General features: G+C 42.9%; 1 protein-coding gene and 1 pseudogene across 1 annotated transcript; both read right to left on the reverse strand.

The window, feature by feature from the left end:
- Positions 1-390: 390 nt before the first annotated feature.
- LOC4341241 (exopolygalacturonase-like) lies at positions 391-6207 on the reverse strand (annotated as a pseudogene).
- Positions 6208-10979: 4772 nt separating this feature from the next.
- LOC4341242 (exopolygalacturonase) lies at positions 10980-12720 on the reverse strand. The gene is made up of 2 exons (XM_015786643.3): positions 12101-12720; positions 10980-11996 (listed from the first exon to the last, which is right to left on the reverse strand). Exons 1-2 carry the CDS (start codon positions 12590-12592, stop codon positions 11250-11252), a joined length of 1239 nt encoding a protein of 412 aa, XP_015642129.1. The 5' UTR covers positions 12593-12720; the 3' UTR covers positions 10980-11249.
- Positions 12721-23016: the final 10296 nt, after the last annotated feature.

Genomic DNA, 23016 nt, shown 5'->3' on the forward strand with positions numbered 1-23016 from the left:
ATCTACTGACAGATAGAATCTAAGTACAAGTGAAAATAGATTATTCTAAAACAAATATGCATAGCAAGCATAACTAGTTCTCCTTTATTTTAATTATATTGACGGTCGAAATTGGTCTATAACGACCGTCAACAAACCCCCAAGCTTGATCCTACCAAACCATGAAATCAACATCCCCATACAACTCAACACTGCAATCTTTACAAACTTAGACACCAATCCAAATTTGATTCCTCTTTCCAAATGCACACAACACCACATGTACGCTATATGGAAACCTTCAACTCCACTATGTAATATTCTCTAGACTGAGCATCCCGCGTGATATTCTTGATCATCTGGACTTCAACTTCTCCCAAGCCTAGTCCTGATCCATCACAGGCTATATTCTCATAGTCTCAAGCAACACCTGCACATGAACAAAGAAAAACTCCATATCCGAATAAAAGTTCGCACCAACTAGACTCACTTCAGCACACAATAGTATCACATAGGAATAGAAACCATCTAGAAGTCATAAATATAAAGCAATCTAGAAATTTAACGAAAACAACCTGAAACCGATTCCCAGTCTGCCATTCTGACCGTCGGGCTACCTGGTCAGACCGCCTGAACACGTGCGGTCAAACTGGTGTGCACCGCCCGGCTCCTAATGCCAATACATTGTTCAACTATAGAAAACACTATTCACCGTATTTTGAATAAACAGTGCCAACACACTATTCACAGACAGAAAACACTATTCGCCGTATTTTCAATGAACACTTATCTTTCAAATTTGGTCGTCACCAAGATTATTCATCACATGATTCTACAGTTGCATCGTACAATTAGTAAACAAAATTTTCAGCTAGACGCATATCATGGAGGCAAAGAGGGCGAAATTCTAGTGTTTGTGGTGGATCGACCGGCGATGATCTCAGCGACCAATCTGCACACATGTTCCCTCTCTTGTCTTTGTTTGAAAAATAGAAATTGAAATGGAAAAAATAACGGTGGTGGTGGCCAGATGTAGCGTGGTTGATCGTTCAGAAACGGCTCCTTGAGGCAGCCGGTGGCAGTGCCTTTGGCATTCTTGCAGACGGCCATGGTCTTGTTGTTTTTGCCAGCGTACTCGACATTGATGTCATTCAAAGTGACGCCGGTGCACGGCAGCTTGTCTGAGCAGAAGAGGCTAACGGCCTCGGGCGTGGAGGAGGTGCCGGTGATATTCTTGAAGTGATGTCCTTGATGGTGACCTTGGAGTTGCCGTTGGCAGTGCAGATCTTGTTGGGGCAGTACTTCATGTCGATGATGATGGGGTTAGCAACGTCCTCCATCTTGATGTTCTTGTAGGTAAACTTGGAGGTGGTGAGCACCGAGGCGGCGTCCTCGTAGGACTTGATCCGGACGCCATTGGTAGACTTCTTGAGCACGCAGTTTTTGACGGTGACGTCGGTCACGTCCTTCTCGTCCTTGTATCTGCCCAGGCTGCCGACGCTGATGCCGTAGCCGGGGCCGCAGGTGACGCCGGAGATGTTGATGCCCTCGGTGCCGGGGCCGATGGAGATGCAGTCATCGCCGGTGCCGATGACCGTGTCGATGATGCTGATCTTGGAGGAGTCGCATATGTGGATGTCGTCCGTGTTCGGGCTGTCCTCCGGCGCGGTGATGGTCAAGTCCTTGATGGTTATGTTCTTGCACTTGAACATGTTCATGTGGAAGAACTTGGGGTTCACCAGAGAGATGCCGCTGACGAGCCCGTTGTTCACGAAGTCGAGCACCAAACTCTGCATATATATTTATGTCCATGGATCATACCAAATGAGATCGATGCATGTCTCTATCATCAATACATGTTGTGTAGATGCATGCATACGTTGGGGAGGATCTTGCAGATGTATTTCTTGGCACAGGTGTTCTTGCTCCAGACGGCGGCGCCCTGGCCGTCGATCTTGCCCTTGCCGCTGAATTCGAGGTTATCGACGCGCTTGATCTCCATCCAGTTCACCTTGAACAAGGCGAGGTCGGTGGAGCCGAGCAGGTTGCCGTCGAGCTGGATGACGATGTCACCCTTACATGGCCCGGTGAAGTTGAAGGGACCCGTCACGAAGTCGCCCTTGGGGAAGACGATCGTCTGCTTGCCGGTGCCAGCGCACGCCGCCTTCCACGCCTCGTCGACCGCCTTGGTGCTGTCCGTCTTTCCGTCGCCCTTGCCGCCCAGCTTCATGTGAGATGATTCAAGATGAAAGGAATTTTCGCAACTTTTGTTATGACTCTTGGGAATTTGTTTTCAAAATAAAATTGTTTTAAAAGCTCAATCCTCCAATTGATTTCATTTTATACCCACCAAGGCCATATGCAAGTGTACCTTTGATAAACCTTATTATGCATATAACTGCTTAACATTATATTGAGCTTTGTCAAATTTATATGACTCGTGTTAGATATCTTTCATACTCACATGATCAAGGGGTCATTTCCATTTTAATTTTTTTCCACATATATAATTAAGCTAAGCTTCTACACTGAAAGTTGGCTTTCCACAAAAGTTCCATTCAAATAACTCCTACATTAGACTATGCTTTCTTCTCCTAGAAAAAAATTCTTGGCAAAAAGAGAAATAAAAAAAAAGGAGGAAAGGCATGGCTATAAAAAAAAGAGAGAGGGAAATAAAGCTTGCGCCCAAAACATTGAGCAAAGTTGGAAAGAAAATATAGCCATGCCTCTTCCATATTCATGCCAAGAGAACAAAATAGAGGAGAAAGTATAGGAAAAGGGGAGAATCATTTCTTTATTCCACCATTCCACAAAATATTTTTTTTCCTTTCCCATTTTCTACCACAAATAAAGACCCTTGATCTAGGAGTATGACTGATGATCTTCTTGAGTCAATATTTTTGGCTTTGCAATATATATGATGTAGGTATGTCACCATTTATCCCTACCAAGCTCCACATTTCAGCCTTAGAATAGGGGTAAATTCTGGAACACTTTGCCTTGGTAAGGATCCAAAAAGAAAATATATATCCTTGAGAGAAAGTCAATATGAGGAAAAGAGCTTGTTTGCGAAAATTTATAAAAATCTCATGAGTCTGACAGAGAAGCAAAAAGGACTGGAATCGAGATTGTTCCATCTATCAATTACTCAAGATGGTAAGATAGCCACTGATAAAGTTCATAAGTACGGATATGGTTGTGAATGGTTTATATGCTTGGTTCATATCTTGAAGGAATTCATTCTACACTAACCTTTACTCAGGGACAAGCAAAGGGCTAAGTGTGGGGGGTTTTGTTGGCGGCTGTTAAATGTCGATTTTATACCGCCAACATCTGCATAAATTTCAGATAATAAAACATCCAACATAGTAATAGGTGCTTAATCTCACGTTTTCTACAAGTGTTGGTGTATATTTGTATGCAGGGATAAAACCCGATGTTGGGAGGAAATCTAGACTAAAGTGAGGAGAAATATGTATCCATGCAAGGATGGGTTGTGAACTTTGTCAAAATACCCGAGAATCAAACAAAAATCCTGAGAAATAAACATAGGAGGATCGGGGGAGGACATGGGCCAAAGGCTAGGCCAGATGGGCTTAGCCCTGGTTCGGCCGAACCCTGGTGATCACCGTTGATCCCAGGTTTTGGCATGGATGCTCCAGATCACTCCCTGATGGCGGTTGGAGGGCACTTTGGACATTTCCCCTTCGCCAACCGTCATACCTACCGCTATATAAAGACATCACTCCCTCACTTCACTTACACACTTCCAAGCTTGAGCTGAATTATAAGAGGCTCTATTGTACTATATTGTATACTAGAATAGGAAGAGAGTAGAGTAGAAGAAGTCGGAAGAATTCCGGAGTTGTCAGTAATCTTCTCCTATTTCTTTTATTCTGTTTATTACTCTGAATTCAATATAATATTATTCCTAAGTAATTTAGATTTATCTTGTGAGAATTATCTCTTGGTTAGTTCCTAAATAGCATACGGGATTATTGTTCACTATAATCAACTAAAATATAGTGATTGCTTTAGTGAGTTATAAACACTAAAGTAGATATTAATTGCTTAGACGTAGTGTTTAGGTAATTGTTATACAGTAATTGTTGAAACTTCTTTTTGAGCTGTCTGCTCCTCGGGGCGAATTCTATGAGCCACCTCCTTCAAGAGAGAGCAAAGCAATGGTACACCTCTACTGTTGGATGTGTAAGCTGTAGTTGGGAGAAGTTGCGAGACAGATTCTGTCTTTCCTTCTTCCCAGTTACTCGTATTACTGCCCTTCGAGTAGAAATTCTCAGTTTCAATCGGTGCAGCCTGTCCAGATTCACTAATTTAGTGCAGTCCGGACCAACCCTATCCTTACCCGAATATGTGCTACTGCAACATTTCCATATAGGTTTGGATAAGGAGTCTGCATTCTATCTGGACATAACCGTCGGAGGATCGTTGATGCACAAAACGCCGTCGGAAGGAAGAACAATTTTGGATCATATTCTAGAAAATACTTCCTTCATGACGCAATCTGATGAACCCCAACCGGAGGCATACGTGTCCAAAATAGAGGAACCTCTAACGATCGAGCCGCTCACTGAACCATCCACTTCTGCTAGCTCGATTGATGAGAAGGTTGCTAAGCAGCCGTCCGTCGAGAATGAAGAAATTCAGACTCCGGATCGTGCCGCAATTCTGTTCAGGGACGATTTTAACGAAGACTATGGCAATACCCTGAACTATTTTAGCAAGAAGAAATCACTTGTTCCTTTGCCACCTCCCGATCCTATGGAATTGGGCTTCCTAAGGGAAACTGTTCAGAGTTAACATCCATAATGAGTGACGAATGGCTAAGGGAGGCAGAGCTTTTATCCGAAGTAATTCGGATATGCCATCTGGAAGGGAACGACGTCAGTATTCTCTACAGTCCAACTATCGGGGCCAATCTCGTCTCCGAGTCTTTTGCATTAGCTTATTTATGGCAATTGTATTTATTAATTAGGATTTTAATGTTGGTTTAAATTAAAGACATGGTATGAGTCCTCCATGTGGTCTTGTTTGTTGTTTTTATCTTTAGGAAAGTTTGAGTCATGTCCATAATAGACAAGTTTTGTACTCTAGGTATAAATATAAACCCAAGATCATTATAAAACAGGACGAACTTCCAATAAATACAACTTTCGGCGCATCGCCACCTTTTTCTTTAAGTTTTTGACAAGTTTTTGCTTCGAGTCGGGGCATCGGTTGTGATCTCTCGACAAGAGGTAACTTGTCTCGATGGTTTGCATTAATGGGGCTATTGCGTCGCTTTAGATGTAATGGTCTCATTTTTCTAGCTATCGTTTATCATATATCTTACTTAATCTAGTCTAGTATCTCGATTTAGTATCGGCTGAGACTCGCTTTAGGTTTATACTGGTATTGGCTAAATTACCTCGCTAGATTAGATTAGCTAAGGTATCTACCATCCTGAAAATTAGTTAATTACTTGATTGTTTAGACTTTAGGTTTCTTTACATACTTTGAGATGCATCAACCCTAGTCTTGTCTAGAACCCTAAAAACTAACCTGTAATTAATCATAATTAGGGATAGTATCAGAGTTTCAGCTGATCTTATCTAATATATAATATTGCATGCTAGAGTAAATTAACTGGTGCTACATGGAGTATGGGCTCCAACAATATCCACCGTATATGTGCTTTGAGATTTGTGCTGCTCAAACCGGAGTATTAGACATATTAACGGGTAAACCCGATTAGATCTTTCCATTTTTAGAGTACCCGCATGATTTGCATGCGTGCATGTATTGCAGGACGTGATTGCCTTTCCATATAAACGTACTCACATCGTTTCCATATAAGCAAACATGTACGTAATAATTTCCTTCCGATTGCATGATAATTTATTTCCATATATGATGCATACTTTCCTTTTTTTTTTTGCACATGCTCACATCGTTTCCCTATGATTGTGTGAATTTATTTCCATATCTGAGATGACACTGAATCAAATCCACAAATTTTGAGTAATTCCACTAATTAGGTTGTAATTGATTTATTTCCATAAATACCGATTAATATTTTCTACTTTTTGTGTACATATAAAATGGTACGACATTTCATTTTTTACACACTCCACTGTCCAGTCCACGCTATTACCCTGCCGGCCGGACGTCGGCGAGCTTTTCATCACTGCCGGTTGTCTGCAAGGTTTCGTTGCCGTTGTCAGTCATCCGTTAGCTTCGTAACCACGCCGTTACGCGCCGCGCGCCGGTCGTTCGCAAGGTTCGTTGTCGCCGCCGCAGGTCGCCCGTGAGGAGGTTCATCGCTACTATCACCGACGGTCGCCACGCGTGGTTCGTGTGTAATTCATTTCAATTTATTCTTGTATTTTGACAAGTCCCTGTTCTACCGTTTTCGCAGATTGAGTACTGTAACAATTTCATTTCGTTGTCAAGACCTTAAGATGGGAATGCATCCTACTAATAAGTTTTTGGTTTGTCTTCCTAGTGAGCCAAAGACTGTACATACGTATGTTGCCCTGGGATCATGCGGAGAAGATGGTCGTGGGCAGAAGAAACACCAGTTGGATGCACGCGCTAAGAGCTAGTGTATTAACACAAGTTTTTTTAAACTGATGTTCTTTTCAGTGTATTAACATGAAATTTGCACGTTGTAATCATGCAAATTAATACAGAATATTTTGGTACTATGTATATACCTACCATCCTACTATTTCATAAATATCAGCACCAACTTAATCTACATCGGTAGAATATACATAGCACACGAGGCTTATATACCTACATCTATAAATAGATAGGCATATACCCAACTAGATTTATATACTTACATCTACATGTATCTAATTACATCTAGCCAAGCTACCTAGCTAGTGTATAAAAAAACTTAACTAAAAGGCCTAGCTAGCTTCAAATTCAGTTCAAGAAAAAAAAAGCTACTTGAAAATTAAACTTTTTTGACGCGCATTTGGAAGGGAACGGCGTCGGTATTCTCTACAGTCCAACTGTCGGGGCCAACCTCGTCTCCGAGTCTTTTGCATTCGCTTATTTATGGCAATTGTATTTATTAATTAGGATTTTAATGTCGGTTTAAATTAAAGACATGGTATGAGTCCTCCATGTGGACTTGTTTGTTGTTTTTATCTTTAGGAAAGTTTGAGTCATATCCATAATAGACAAGTTTTGTACTCTAGGTATAAATATAAACCCAAGATCATTATAAAACAGGACAAACTTCCAATAAATACAACTTTCGGCGCATCGCCACCTTTTTCTTTAAGTTTTAGACAAGTTTTTGCTTCGAGTCGGGGCATCGGTTGTGATCTCTCGACAAGAGGTAACTTGTCCCAATGGTTTGCATTATCGGGGCTATTGCATCGCTTTAGATGTATTGGTCTCATTTTTATAGCTATCGTTTATCATATATCTTACTTAATCTAGTCTATTATCTCGATTTAGTATCGGCTGAGACTCGCTTTAGGTTTGTACTGGTATTGGCTAAATTGCCTTGCTAGATTACATTAGCTAAGGTATCTACCATCCTGAAAATTGGTTAATTACTTGATTGTTTAGACTTTAGGTTTCTTTACATACTTCGAGTTGCATCAACCCTAGTCTTGTCTAGAACCCTAAAAAACTAACTTGGAATTAATCATAATTAGGGATAGTATCAGAGTTTCAGCTGATCTTATCTAATATATAATGTTGCATGCTTTTAGTTTGTTATATATATATATTTGCCATTTATAGAGGTAGATCACTTTATATATCAAGTCTTAGTCAATCACGGTTAGATCATTGTATCTAAGATTGGTCATTATTCGGTATATTTATCTAGATCGATTTGCCTATATAAGTTTGTACTAGAGTAATAGCCCGTATTCTATCTATTCTGCTCTAAATATTGGATAATCAGCTATTTTATAATATTACCTAAATCAAATTGACAAAAACCAAAAGGGTAATATTACAGCCAATGGGACATATTTAGGGTTTTGCTTTATCTATTGTATCATAAACACACAACCAATCTGGTCTGACTGTAACGGCTAGGTCATAGCGATACGTCATCGGCTTATTAGCCGATCAGCTATCGTGCAGCTAACTATATTTTCTATTTTCCTTGTTAGTTCCAGGATCAAACCAGCTGACACGCTCTTGACACTCGAGGCAAGCCTTGGTCCTGCACTGGAGTGAAGCAAATCTCCTAGGCCGCTGTGTTTCGCATCAACACGTTGATGGTGGTGCCAGGGCGGGGTGTGTTAGATTTACCCTTTGTTGACGGTTGTTACCGACAAAATTTCGACCATCAATATAGCTAAAATAATGGAGAACTAGCTATGCTTACAATGCATGCTTATTTCTAAATAATATATTTCCACTTGTACTTGGAGAATAACATGTTGCAAGAATTTATCAAATAAAATAAAGAGAAAGTGGAGAAAACCTCACTCCTAAACAAGCAAATGGATAAGATGGGCCCACAAGTCAGGTGCAACCGTCAGAAACCGACTTTAACTGCCAAAACCGCCTAAGGGACCCATTTGTTAGCGACCTGCCGAAACTAGTTGTCTGCTGGGCTGGCCCAGGTTCGACTGAACCCCTGGTTCGGCTGAAACCTAGTGGCGTCGGCTCCGGCTGGCCCTCCACATGGACGTCCAGGATCACTCCTCAATGACGGTTACAAGGGCAAAACCGAAATTGCGCATAGCTAAAACCGTCATACGGGCCCTATAAAAGGAGGAGCTCATTCACTCTCTCAACACACTCAAGCATGCTAAATTCCTCTTCATACTTTAGTATTAGTAGTATAGTGCTAAGTGGAGTACAATAGAATAGTGTTCAGAAGTCCTCGGAGTCTTTGGAAAAGTTTTCGGTATGGCTCTAGCAGCTCTTGTAATCTCTTATGTAATACTTTCCAAATTTCCGAATTAATGAAGTACTCTTCTTTATATATCTTCGGTACTTTATTTAGTTTGAGTACTGGTCTTATTTTATATCTGCATTATGATAATTGTGTGGGTAGCCTACCAGAGAGGTGTAATGGTGCGGGTTTAATGTCTGTATCAGTTACTCTATGTCGGTCATGCGGGTATAGAGTAGTATTTAACAATATAAGCATGATGCTTAGATTATTAAGTATCATTAATTGGGCATATATGTTGCGGGATAGTAGAGGTGGGCCGTTGATGGTGACAGCTCAGTTTGGGTATTCCTCCACGTTAGTATATATTCCTAAGATAAATTCCTGGGGAGTGTACTCCTCCGTATTTAGCCTCGGTTGGACGGCCATGACAAGTTGTTGTAAGAAACTCGGCAACCCGTGGTGGTCTCTCGAAGTACCAGGAGGACACTGTTAGGGTTATTGGCCACACAATTATACATTAGCAGATGTAAGTTAGGATTTGAGTGTATACTAGAAGTATAGGAATTGAGTGCTTTCTATTTCTTCGTCCACTTAGTTAGAATTATTTTGTTATGAGTATTGAATAGCTTTGCTTCATGTCACTCTACCTTATATTATATTTAACCCCTACTTAGGCTCTGACAATTATAAGTAATATATGTATAAAGTGCATTAGTAAAGTTCACTCTTATTGTCTTCCCTTGGGATTAAAAATACGATACCTTGAAATACTTCCGAGTGAAATGCTACAATGGTATATCCGTGCGCTTGCGGATTAATTCTGTAACCATAAATATATCAGGCCCATTTCTAACGACATTGCTGGAATGAATATTTCTAGCAATGTTGTTAAGAAATACCAACACCCCCTCCCCCCCTCCTCTAACACTATAGTTACTTCTGAAAGTGCATCTAGGCCCCTAGTGTGTTAGTCTATTTTGGATGATTCATAACCCGACCAAATAAGGGCCTAACATGAATGTATGACGACCCCTACAAATGCAAACAAGGCTAAATGACTAAAGAAGTTTAAATTTATTTTTTATTTCAAATTGAGTCATAGGAAAAGCTGCATATTATGAGGGTTTCAAGTCAATATCAACATTTGTGTCTCCATACGCTCAATATTCCTTCAGTCTTTAGAGAGAAGGTGACATTGCGCAACGCCCGCATGGGAAAATAGGCTTAGTATAGCTTCCAGATCCAAAGTTCCATCAATTGCAATCAGGACCTCCAATCAAAGCTCTCTATATGTTGAGGAAGGGCGATCAGAAGTTCCTCGATGGACATCATACAAAGTCTGGATTGGTGCTCCTCATCAAGACAGAGAGGGTTGATCGAACGATTCAATGGATGCCACGGATTAGAAGTTCTAATATGCCTGATTAGACCCTTTGACATTCAAATTTATTGTCAGTAACGACTAATTTTAGTGTAGGTCAAGTATTTAATAGTTACCACCCCTCTTTGGATGGCTTGTTGTTTGACCTATCAGACCTACTTCCTTAGCCTCCATTAGGATTAACACGAAATCCACCTTCTATCTTGAGCATCTCTTGTGAGTTTGGAGTGGGATTTGGGGATTTGAGCTACTCAGAGCTAGGTATTGCATCTTGAGCACTTCTGGATCGCCATTTGACCTTCATCTGTCAGCTTGTTACTCTTCAAGGTTCTCCTCCTCACTGACTAGGCGTCACCCTCAAGCTATTTCTCTTTTGCATAGCCCACAAAAGTTTGTGAGTAAGTTACTCCACATTTAAAAGGAAATGGAATACCTGGTGAATGGATATGAGTTGGTTGCTAGGAGGTTGATTTGGTAGAGCAAGCTGCACCGGAGATTGGTACCTAGCCCTAGCTCCATCTTCCTTCGCCTTGTAAATGAACCTCCCTGCCCCGCCGCCCCCTTCAGCCACCTCAAAGTGTCGCTGCCCCGTTCGGCCATTTCTCCTGAGTCTCCTCCCGTAAGAGCATGACTGAATGCACCGGCGAAGCAACCAAATCCACCATCGCAACCACCGGTATACATTGCTAATAGTTGCTATTATGTGATGTATGCTCCATCTAGTTTGAGATAATGTGATTGAAAGAGTCTTGAGGATTGTATATGTCACCTAGAGGGATGAATAGGTATTTCCAAAAATTTCTTAAACTTACAAACAGCTTAGAACTAACTGGATAGTCCGGTACCACTGCAGACAATCTGACTATAGAGCAGTCGGATAGTCCGACTGCATCAGAACAATCCAATCAGAGCATCGCCAGAGAAAAACTATAAGTGACCTGGAAAATAGAAATAGAAATGAAAAAATAATGGTGGTGGTGGCAGGATGTAGCGTGGGTTGATCGTTTAGAAGCACGAAAGCTCCTTGAGGCAGCCGGTGGCAGTGCCCTTGGCATTCTTGCAGACGGCCATGGTCTTGTTGTTTGTGCCAGAGTACTCGACCTTGATGTCATTCAAGGTGACGCCGGTGCACGGCAGCTTGTCGGAGCAGAGGAGGCTAACGGCCTCGGGCGTGGAGGAGGTGCCGGTGATGTTCTTGAAGGTGATGTCCTTGATGGTGACCTTGGAGTTGCCGTTGGCAGTGCAGATCTTGTTGGGGCAGTACTTCATGTCGATGATGATGGGGTTAGCAACGTCCTCCATCTTGATGTTCTCGTAGGTAAACTTGGAGGCGGTGAGCACCGAGGCGGCGTCCTCATAGGACTTGATCCGGACGCCATTGGTGGACTTCTTGAGCACGCAGTTCTTGACGGTAACATCCGTCACATCCTTCTCGTCCTTGTACCTGCCCAGGCTACCGACGCTGATGCCGTGGCCAGGACCGCAGGTGACGCCGGAGATGTTGACGCCCTCGGTGCCGGGGCCGATGGAGATGCAATCATCGCCGGTGCCGATGACCGTGTCAATGATGCTGATCTTGGAGGAGTCGCCCATGTGGATGCCGTCCGTGTTCGGGCTGTCCCCCGGCGCGGTGATGGTCACGTCCTTGATGGTGATGTTCTTACTCTTGAACACGTTCATGTGGAAGAACTTGGGGTTCACCAGAGAGATGCCGCTGATGAGACCGTTGTTCACGAAGTCCAGCACCAAAGTCTGCACATATATTTATATCCATGGATCATACCAAATGGTCGATCAAATAAATAATTAATGTGTATGTCTCGATGGATCGATCACAGGAAAGCATGCATGCATACGTTGGGGAGGATCTTGCAGTCGTATTTCTTGGCGCAGGAGTTCTTGCTCCAGACGGCGGCGCCCTGGCCGTCGAGCTTGCCCTTGCCGCTGATTTCGAGGCTTTCGAGGCGCATGATCTCGATCCAGTTCGACTTGAATAAGGCGAGGTCGGTGGAGCCGAGCAGGTTTCCGTCGAGCTGGATGACGATGTCGCCCTTGCATGGCCCGGTGAAGTTGAGGGGACCCGTCAAGAAGTCGCCCTTGGGGACGACGATCGTCTGCTTGCCGGTGCCAGCGCACGCCGCCGTCCACGCCTCGTTGACCGCCTTGGTGCTGTCCGTCTTGCCGTCGCCCTTGCCGCCCAGCTTCACCACGTCGTGGGTGCTACCGCCGCCGCCCCCCGAGGCGGCGGCCGGCCCCTCCGCCTTCGCGCCCTCCTCCTTGGGGTAGTCCTTCGCGTGCGCCGCCACGCACACCATCGCCAGCAGGAACAGGGCACGGACGAACCCCATCTTTCTTATTCACTCTAGATGTTTCTCTCCTTCTTCCTCTCTTAGCCACTGGTGGGATGATCTGGGAGGAGTAGGAGAATATATGGTGCCGCCAACTGCTATGTTAAGGCGCGCCAATTTTAGCGTTTGCATTTCCTCGCGCCATCGCTAACCTCTGGACGGTGTGTCTGTCCATGCATGTCCTGTAGCTAGGCGCATGATCTCTTCTTTGTCGTTGAGACGTTGACAACACTTAACCTCTTTTTGTTTCCCAAATGGCGCACATACATAATTACTAGAGTTTTGCTACAGGCTTCATTCAACTAGCATAGCAAGGTGGTCCGTGCAAATGTATGGCTAGCATCGAAGCAAAATTATGTTACGATGCAGAATTATTAAATTATTCTAGCATAAAATTTTAATTGTAATTAACCTCGTATTGTGTTCTATATGAACTAATTTTTGTTAGTAAATTGTCTTACTACTTAAACTCTCGTTTCTCTTTTTATATCCAATTAATGTGTGAACTTCTAGCCTCTAGAGAGAATGTGATGCTTACTTTTCATGCTAGCTTAATAATATAGCTAGTTGGGTGGCCCGCGCAATTGCGCGGCTAGCAACCCATACAAAATTATCTACTTTCTATATATGATTTTACTTAAATTTTGTTAAATAGATAACTCGTTATCTTAGTACTTTGAAAGACTGAACTTTATCATCCAATTGTTTCTAATTTTATATTTTTATAACTCACGCCAATCGCTACCGCTTGTTCCATTGTCACCCCTTTATTTATTTGTCGATCTACCACTGTTTTTATTCATCCTCCTTGAAACCTTTAAAAATTGGACCTTGTAGTTTTTAGAGTTCATTGTCTCATTGGTTGTCATTTTTATAATTATTAAAAATTCCGTCAAACACCATAACAGTACTCCTCTACGGCCCGCCCGTTGCGTCCTCTCTTTATTGTCACCGGGGTTTTAAAAATCGAACATAACTATAACTATCATTTGGGTTCATTTTTTATTTTCTAAAAGTCCCGTCAAACTGTCAGCGACTTTACCACTGTACTCCTCTACGGCCGGCCCACAACCTCCCCTATCTATTGTCATTGAGATTTATGATTATCATTAAGGTTTATTTTTTACTTTCTATAAGACCCGTCAACCACTGTGACTGTGCTGTTAATGGCCTACCAATTATCCCTCCTCTTAATCGTCGTTGAGATTCTATTTGGGGTTTTTCTTATAACTTTAGATGTCCCATCAACCGCCACCACTCTACTCCTTTACAGCCCTATTGCTTCTCCCCTCATTTGTCATTGTTGTGTTCGAGATGGACTTTTTTAAAAAAAAAATTCCACATCTTTCACCATGATATTTTTAAAAAATTGTATTCCTACTTGGACTCTTATAGTTATTTTTCTATTTTTGGAATTTATTTTATTTTTTATTTCGAATTTTAATTAATCTTGTCATGTGTTCTATATGGTCTCTTTTTCAATAGTCTTTATTTTTTATTACGAATTTCAGTTACTTATAAATTGTATTCCTTGTTAAACTTTTATTTTTTTTCTAATTTCTGAATTTATTTTATTTTTTAATTTAAATTTTAATTAATCTCGTATTGTGTTCTATATGGACTATTATTTCAATATTCCTTATTTTTTATTCTCAATTTTAGTTGTTTCAAAATCGTATTCCTAGTTGAACTCTATTTTTTATTATTCTAAAAATTTTGTAATTAACTTTATTTTTATTTAGAATTTTAATTAATCTTGTATCGGGTTCTTACATGGACTCTTCTTCTAATATTGCTTATTTTTAATTTCAAATTTCAGTTATTTCTATATTGTATTCCTATTTGAACTATCCTTCTCTTTTCTAATTTCAGAATTTATTTTATTTTTAATTTCGGGTTTTAATTAATATCATATTTGTTCTATATGGACCCTTATTTAGATATTAGTTATTTTTAATTCCGATTTCAGATAATTCTAAATTGTATTCCTAGTTAGACTCTTTTTTTCTAATTTCAGAATTTATTTTATTTTTAATTCCGAATTTTAATTAATGTCGTATTCGGTTCTATATGGACTCTTCTTCCAATATTAGTTATTTTTAATTCCGAATTTCAGATATTTCTAAATTGTGTTCAACTTGAACTCTTCTTTTCTTTTTCTCCGATTAATGTGAAAATTTCTAACCTCCACAGCGAACGTGGTGCCTTTTTTCAAGGTTGTTTTCATAATATAATAGATATAAAATAGATTATATGGTGCACATTGGCACTTTTATCAATCTAGAAAACATTGGCATTATTGATGAGCGTCATGGTCCTATATGCCACAGTTAAACCTGTGAGTAAGTATTAGATAAGGTATCACATCTATAATTGGAATCATAACGCCCTGAAATACCACATACCTAATATTGTGCGGAAACGTATACGCAATTATGAAAATACAATGGATAATTAAGAACATAGTAGAGTAGTACGTTGTTGGACTCCGATTCGTGAAAGGCAAGTTTATATCTATTTGTGCCCTACTTAGAGTATCTGAGTTCTATTCGAAGAGAAAGTTGTCTAGTAGTATATATACAAAGCCCCACAAGAGGGTAGGACATTGAATCACAAGCCCTAGCCACCCGCCACATTGAGAAACAGGCGGGAGGAAGTCAATGGCTAGCCGTTGATTACATGTCGTCGAATAGTTCTTGGCTAATCCTAGTCTGGCAAGACGCTATTCGTTGATGCGCCACCAACTTCCACCAACTGTTGATGCTGGTAAGGGTCAACGCTGGCCCGGTCTACAGCCCATGTGGTGGCGCTTACGTGGCTAGGTCATGGCCCATAGGCAGCAAACCACACCGCGCCCCCGCGTGTCCTCGCTTATAGGCAACGCCATGGCTTTAGCTGGCTTGTGTGGCCTGCTAAGCCTAAAAGGTCCTTGCCCCTCTTCCTCTCTCTCCCCCGGCCCAACAATCTCCTCCCACTCAAACAAAGTCTACTTTACATCCTCCCTCTACCCAATCCAACCAACCCCACCTATCCTTTTCTTTTTCTTTCACAGAAAACCTTTAATTTTGTTTCTAATTCTAGAAAAACCTTGTAATCTTTCAAACTTCATATCTCCCTATTGGTAACTCCGATCAACCTCGTTCAAGTCTCTAATTTTTTTAAAAATGAGATATTGATAATGGCATGATTAGTTATTAATAATGGTATTTTATGTTTAGTTTTGCTTGGTTTTATTTGTTTCCTGTGTAGTCCACGTCGACGAAAATTAGTCTAGACAAGCAAGTTCGAAGATTTTGAAAATGAAGACAGAGGCAAGTCATTATTTGATCATATTGCTCCTAGCCTATAATTTTTAAAAAAAAATAAAAAAATGCATTCCTAGTGTGCATGATAAATATGACTGGCCCTAGTTCACGAAACAAACTAACAAACCTACCTAATAGTTGCACTATACCTATAGGATGTTGATTAGGGTTATCCTTTGTCGCTCCCCCTAATGGTACCTCGGCAACCATGCCCCGAGCATAGGTGTCGACAATACCACACACTTCACACTTGCTTGTTGATATAGGAAAATGGGTTTATAAACCTTTGAAAACTCGATTGGTGGTGTCAGCGTGTTTGCAAATCACAATTTGTTTTCAAAAATCCACGATGCAAAGTGGACGCCATGGTGGTGATGCTCTACCTTGTGTGCCAATAGTTGATAAATGTTGGGATGAGAAGATGTGAGTTGATATGATGCACTAGGCACACATTAAATTTTAGGGAAATTTTGCTACAGGACACTTGTTATGTGTGGTTTTAGCACTAGGACACTGCCCAAACTCACTTTTAGGGGAAAACACTCCATATACGTGGTAATTTACCAATGGACACCGCGCCGATTAAAATAATACTTTCCGGTTGGGGAGGAGAGAGAAATCGCGTGAAATGTCAAAAATGCCCTTGGGCCCACATGTCATCTCTATATCCTATTTCTCTCCTCATCTCTCTCTCTTTTCTCTCTCAGAGAGCGCTCGCACGGGGTGGCGTCGGTTGCGGCGGAGATGCCGTCGCGCTCTCACGGGGTGGCGTCGAGCGCAGCGGAGATGGCAAGGACGGCGGCCGGCGGAGTGGAGCGGGGCGGCGGCGGCGGTGGATGAGCGTGCGGCCGGCGGAGCGGGAGCGTCGGCCGAGCGAAGTGGCAGCGGCGGCGAGCGAGCGCACGGTAGGCGGCAGCTAGCGGCGGCGAGCGAGCGCGCGATAGGAACCGCGGCGGCGGGCGGCTGGCGAGAGTGGCGCGCACCCCATGGCGACGGTGATGGCGATGCAAGCTCCCACGTCGACTGATCTCTCCGACAGCGGCGGTGGCGGCGTCGGGCTAGCGGCTGGGCTCGCCGGGGAGGTGGCAACGGCGGCGGCCTGAGAGTAAGAAGACGAGGTGGGTGGGCTCCTTGGCCTGGCTGTCGCGGACCTCGCGGAGGTAGAGGCGGACGGCGCGGGCGCGAAACGGGTTGGCCTCGGGGTGGCCGCCGTGTTCCTCGAAGGCGGCGTGGAGGCGGCCGACGAGCGCGTCAAGGCTGCCCCACGCCTCGCGGAGCAGGCACGGGCACGGTGCCGGCAGTGAGGGGTGGCTCCGCCGGCCGCACGCTTGTCCACCGCCGCCGCCGCCCACTCCACTCCGCCGGCCGCCGTCCTCGCCATCTCCGCCGCGACCAATGCCACCCCGTCCGAGCACGCTCTGAGAGAGAAAAGAGACAGAGATAGGAGATAGAGCTGACATGTGGGCCCAAGGGCATTTTTGACATTTCACGCGATTTCTCTCTCCTTCCCAACCGGAAAGTATTATTTTAATCAGCGCGGTGTCCACTGGCAAATTACCACGTTTATGGAGTGTTTTCCCCCAAAAGTGGGTTTGGGCAGTGTTCTAGGGCTAAAACCACACATAACAAGTGTCCTGTAGCAAAATTTCCCTAAATTTTAACATGTTGGGCACGGTTGATTGGTGACATCCTAGATTCCTAGATAGAAGATGGTCGAGATTTGTCTGATACTCGATTCAGAGAGAACCCTTTTGTGTGGCATGATGTATCCTCGGTTAGCTTTGGAAAGGCCTTGTCGCGAACCCCCTACTTGGCCAGTGATAAGGTAAGATCACATCTTGTGAGTAAAGTGCACACCCTCTGCAAAGGTTACCAAACTGTTCGAACAACCATGCATATGGTTATGGGCGAATGGAAGGTGATTCCTCTAGCATAGGTTTGCTTGCAAAGTGTTGTGACAAACATTTTGTGGGATTGGAAATCGTTACCAAAATCGGTCATGATGTCTACTGGATGACCATTACATGGTCTGAAACAGTCCTATGTGAACTGGGATGTCGAATGACATCATAGTTGAGGCTTCCCAACAGAACACGGTGTGGGCTAGAGATTTTGGACAGCTGTGGGAACCAAAGATATGAGACATGAGTTGAGCTGATGGTTGATGGATATGGAAAATGAAAAGAAACTAATAAACGAGAAATAGTTGGAAACTGCCTATTGGAAGAAGTTTGTGTGTCGGTATCATGGTAGGTCGCGCGGGAGGATAGTTATTAATCAACTAAAATTTGTCTCATCTACTTGAGTTGTTGCAAAGCAACTTGTAGACAGGATCAAGGGGAGAGTTTCTTTTCGACCAAATGGGACAATTACACACTTAGTGTTTTGAAAAAGGGGCAATTGCGCATCTGACCCTGTTTTAGGAGCAAATTGCCAATTTGACCCTCTTTTTTCAACTTTACTCATTTGACCCTCTTTTTCAAAATTGAAGATACAATCTGACCCTATTCTGTTAAGGGCATGTAACAGTGTTAACTGGAGCAAAAAATGTCCAATATGCCCTTGCTTATTTGACACTTGGGCATGGCAGCGTCATTTTTGTGGCGGCGGCGCTCGCACGGAGGAAGACGGAGGCCGGCACGTGGGAAGGGAGGGAGCGCTGCCCTTTGCGGCGCCGGAGGTCGCCGGCGTGCGGTGGGTGGGCGGTGGCATCACGCGCACGGAGGAAGGAGGCCGGCGCACAAAGGATGTGCGGTGACGGAGCTCGCCAGCACGCGGGAGAGAGATGCGGAGGACGGCGGCGAGCGGCATCCAGTGCCGGAGAACTAGCCGGCGCAGGATAGCGCGTCGTTGTCAACCCGCAGTCCCCGAGACCACCGCCGCTCCGCCATCGCCGACCCACCGCCGTTGCTCCTCCTCGTCGTCGTCGAGCAGCCGCCACTCCTTCCGCTCGGTGCAGCCGCCACTCGACGCTGCTCCTTCTGCTCGCCGCCGCTCCTTCTCCACCCTGCAGCAGCCACCGCCACCACTTCCTCCGCGCGCGTGCCGCCCCCTCAGATCGCCGCCGCCCTCCACCTTCACAAGGGGGCCTCGGCGGGGCTCTGCTTCACGCCGCCACCGTCGCCCCTCAGATCGTCGCCGCCCCGCCCCCTCAAATCGCCGCCGCCGCCCCAGCAAATCGCCGCCGTCGCCCCCTCAGTCGCCGTCGCCCTGTGCCCCCTCAGCTCGCCGCTGCCGCACACTTTGCAGTTTGCACGAGAGAGAGCGCCCTAAACCAGAGAAGAGTGAAAGGATAGGGTTTGGAGGGTATTTTGGACATTAGGAATATTAGAAGCATTTTCTTTTTTCTTTTTAAATTCAACCCTAACGGAGTCATCGAAAGGGGGTCAGACGGGAGCTTTGTTTCTAAAATGGAGGGTCAAATAAGCAAACTTCAAAAAGTAGGGTCAAATTGGTAGTTACGGTTCAAAACGGGGTCAAATAAGCAATTGTCCTTTTGAAAAATGTTTTCAAAAGTCTGCGAAACCAAACCAACCCTTCTTTGAAGCTTGCATACTCACATTTCCCATGGCTTGCTAAGTACGTATGTACTCAATTGTTATTGATTTCCCCAGGGAGAGCAAAGTGAAGTGAAGTTGAAGGTCCGCATTTCTGTACTAAACCCAAGTCATTGCTTGTGGATTGGGTTTAGTTGCGCTAGGTTCCATTATTGCTTCTTTGCTTGACGGTTTCACTTCAGGAGTTGCTCTGAACATGTAACTTCTAAATGTATAACCTAACTATACTATGTTTAGTTGCAATGATGTATCTCGGTTGACTGTGGGTACCAGGAATTGTTTCCTAGGACTAGTACCGGCATCGCGGTTCCGTGGGAGTCAGTTCACACTGATGTCTTGCATCGCACTCTCTCTGGTTTCACTGTGTTAACAACGAAATTTGGCAAGATATACTCGGATTTGGAGACATATATCGAAATGGATTTGAAGGAGATTAAATCTTACCAAAAACAGACAGCGTATCAATTCAGTCGGGAACCAATTCAGTCGATATTGAAAGTGGCCGATATAGCTTGACTTGGGCTCGGTTTGGGCCTCGATTGAGATAACTGACATTGCCATATAGAGATATGGCATATTTAAGTCAATTGTATTTATTAATTAGGATTTTAATGTCGTTTTAAATTAAAGATATGGTATGAGTCCTCCATGTGAACTTGTTTGTTGTTTTTATCTTTTGGAAAGTTTGAGTCATGTCCATAATAGACAAGTTTTGTACTCTAGGTATAAATATAAATCCAAGATCATTGTAAAACAGGACGTACATCCAACCAATACAACTTTCGGTGCATCGCCACCTTTTTCTTTAACTTTTAGATGAGTTTTTGCTTTGAGTCGGGGCATCGGTTGTGATCTCTCGACAAGAGGTAACTTGTCTTGATGGTTTTCATTATCGGGGCTATTGCGTCGCTTTAGATGTATTAGTCTCATTTTTGTAGCATAGTTTATCATATATCTTACTTAATCTAGTCTAGTATCTCGATTTAGTATCGGCTGAGACTCGCTTTAGGTTTATACTGGTATTGGCTAAATTACCTCGCTAGATTAGGTTAGCTAAGGAATCTACCATCCTGAAAATTAGTTAATTACTTGATTGTTTGGACTTTAGGTTTCTTTACATACTTTGAGATGCATCAACCCTAGTCTTGTCTAGAACCCTAAAAACTAACCTGTAATTAATCATAATTAGGGATAGTATCGGAGTTTCAGCTGATCTTATCTAATATATAATATTGCATACTATATATATATATATATATATATATATATATATATATATATATAGGTAAATTAACTGGTGCTACATGGAGTCTGACAGAGAAGCAAAAAGGACTGGAATCGAGATTGTTCCATCTATCAATTACTCAAGATGGTAAGATAGCCACTGATAAAGTTCATAAGTACGGATATGGTTGTGAATGGTTTATATGCTTGGTTCATATCTTGAAGGAATTCATTCTACACTAACCTTTACTCAGGGACAAGCAAAGGGCTAAGTGTGGGGGGTTTTGTTGGCGGCTGTTAAATGTCGATTTTATACCGCCAACATCTGCATAAATTTCAGATAATAAAACATCCAACATAGTAATAGGTGCTTAATCTCACGTTTTCTACAAGTGTTGGTGTATATTTGTATGCAGGGATAAAACCCGATGTTGGGAGGAAATCTAGACTAAAGTGAGGAGAAATATGTATCCATGCAAGGATGGGTTGTGAACTTTGTCAAAATACCCGAGAATCAAACAAAAATCCTGAGAAATAAACATAGGAGGATCGGGGGAGGACATGGGCCAAAGGCTAGGCCAGATGGGCTTAGCCCTGGTTCGGCCGAACCCTGGTGATCACCGTTGATCCCAGGTTTTGGCATGGATGCTCCAGATCACTCCCTGATGGCGGTTGGAGGGCACTTTGGACATTTCCCCTTCGCCAACCGTCATACCTACCGCTATATAAAGACATCACTCCCTCACTTCACTTACACACTTCCAAGCTTGAGCTGAATTATAAGAGGCTCTATTGTACTATATTGTATACTAGAATAGGAAGAGAGTAGAGTAGAAGAAGTCGGAAGAATTCCGGAGTTGTCAGTAATCTTCTCCTATTTCTTTTATTCTGTTTATTACTCTGAATTCAATATAATATTATTCCTAAGTAATTTAGATTTATCTTGTGAGAATTATCTCTTGGTTAGTTCCTAAATAGCATACGGGATTATTGTTCACTATAATCAACTAAAATATAGTGATTGCTTTAGTGAGTTATAAACACTAAAGTAGATATTAATTGCTTAGACGTAGTGTTTAGGTAATTGTTATACAGTAATTGTTGCAACTTCTTTTTGAGCTGTCTGCTCCTCGGGGCGAATTCTATGAGCCACCTCCTTCAAGAGAGAGCAAAGCAATGGTACACCTCTACTGTTGGATGTGTAAGCGGTAGTTGGGAGAAGTTGCGAGACAGATTCTGTCTTTCCTTCTTCCCAGTTACTCGTATTACTGCCCTTCGAGTAGAAATTCTCAGTTTCAATCGGTGCAGCCTGTCCAGATTCACTAATTTAGTGCAGTCCGGACCAACCCTATCCTTACCCGAATATGTGCTACTGCAACATTTCCATATAGGTTTGGATAAGGAGTCTGCATTCTATCTGGACATAACCGTCGGAGGATCGTTGATGCACAAAACGCCGTCGGAAGGAAGAACAATTTTGGATCATATTCTAGAAAATACTTCCTTCATGACGCAATCTGATGAACCCCAACCGGAGGCATACGTGTCCAAAATAGAGGAACCTCTAACGATCGAGCCGCTCACTGAACCATCCACTTCTGCTAGCTCGATTGATGAGAAGGTTGCTAAGCAGCCGTCCGTCGAGAATGAAGAAATTCAGACTCCGGATCGTGCCGCAATTCTGTTCAGGGACGATTTTAACGAAGACTATGGCAATACCCTGAACTATTTTAGCAAGAAGAAATCACTTGTTCCTTTGCCACCTCCCGATCCTATGGAATTGGGCTTCCTAAGGGAAACTGTTCAGAGTTAACATCCATAATGAGTGACGAATGGCTAAGGGAGGCAGAGCTTTTATCCGAAGTAATTCGGATATGCCATCTGGAAGGGAACGACGTCAGTATTCTCTACAGTCCAACTATCGGGGCCAATCTCGTCTCCGAGTCTTTTGCATTAGCTTATTTATGGCAATTGTATTTATTAATTAGGATTTTAATGTTGGTTTAAATTAAAGACATGGTATGAGTCCTCCATGTGGTCTTGTTTGTTGTTTTTATCTTTAGGAAAGTTTGAGTCATGTCCATAATAGACAAGTTTTGTACTCTAGGTATAAATATAAACCCAAGATCATTATAAAACAGGACGAACTTCCAATAAATACAACTTTCGGCGCATCGCCACCTTTTTCTTTAAGTTTTAGACAAGTTTTTGCTTCGAGTCGGGGCATCGGTTGTGATCTCTCGACAAGAGGTAACTTGTCTCGATGGTTTGCATTAATGGGGCTATTGCGTCGCTTTAGATGTAATGGTCTCATTTTTCTAGCTATCGTTTATCATAT

Source organism: Oryza sativa, chromosome 6 (assembly GCF_034140825.1).
Source record: "Oryza sativa Japonica Group chromosome 6, ASM3414082v1".
NCBI classification, from domain to species: domain Eukaryota; kingdom Viridiplantae; phylum Streptophyta; class Magnoliopsida; order Poales; family Poaceae; genus Oryza; species Oryza sativa.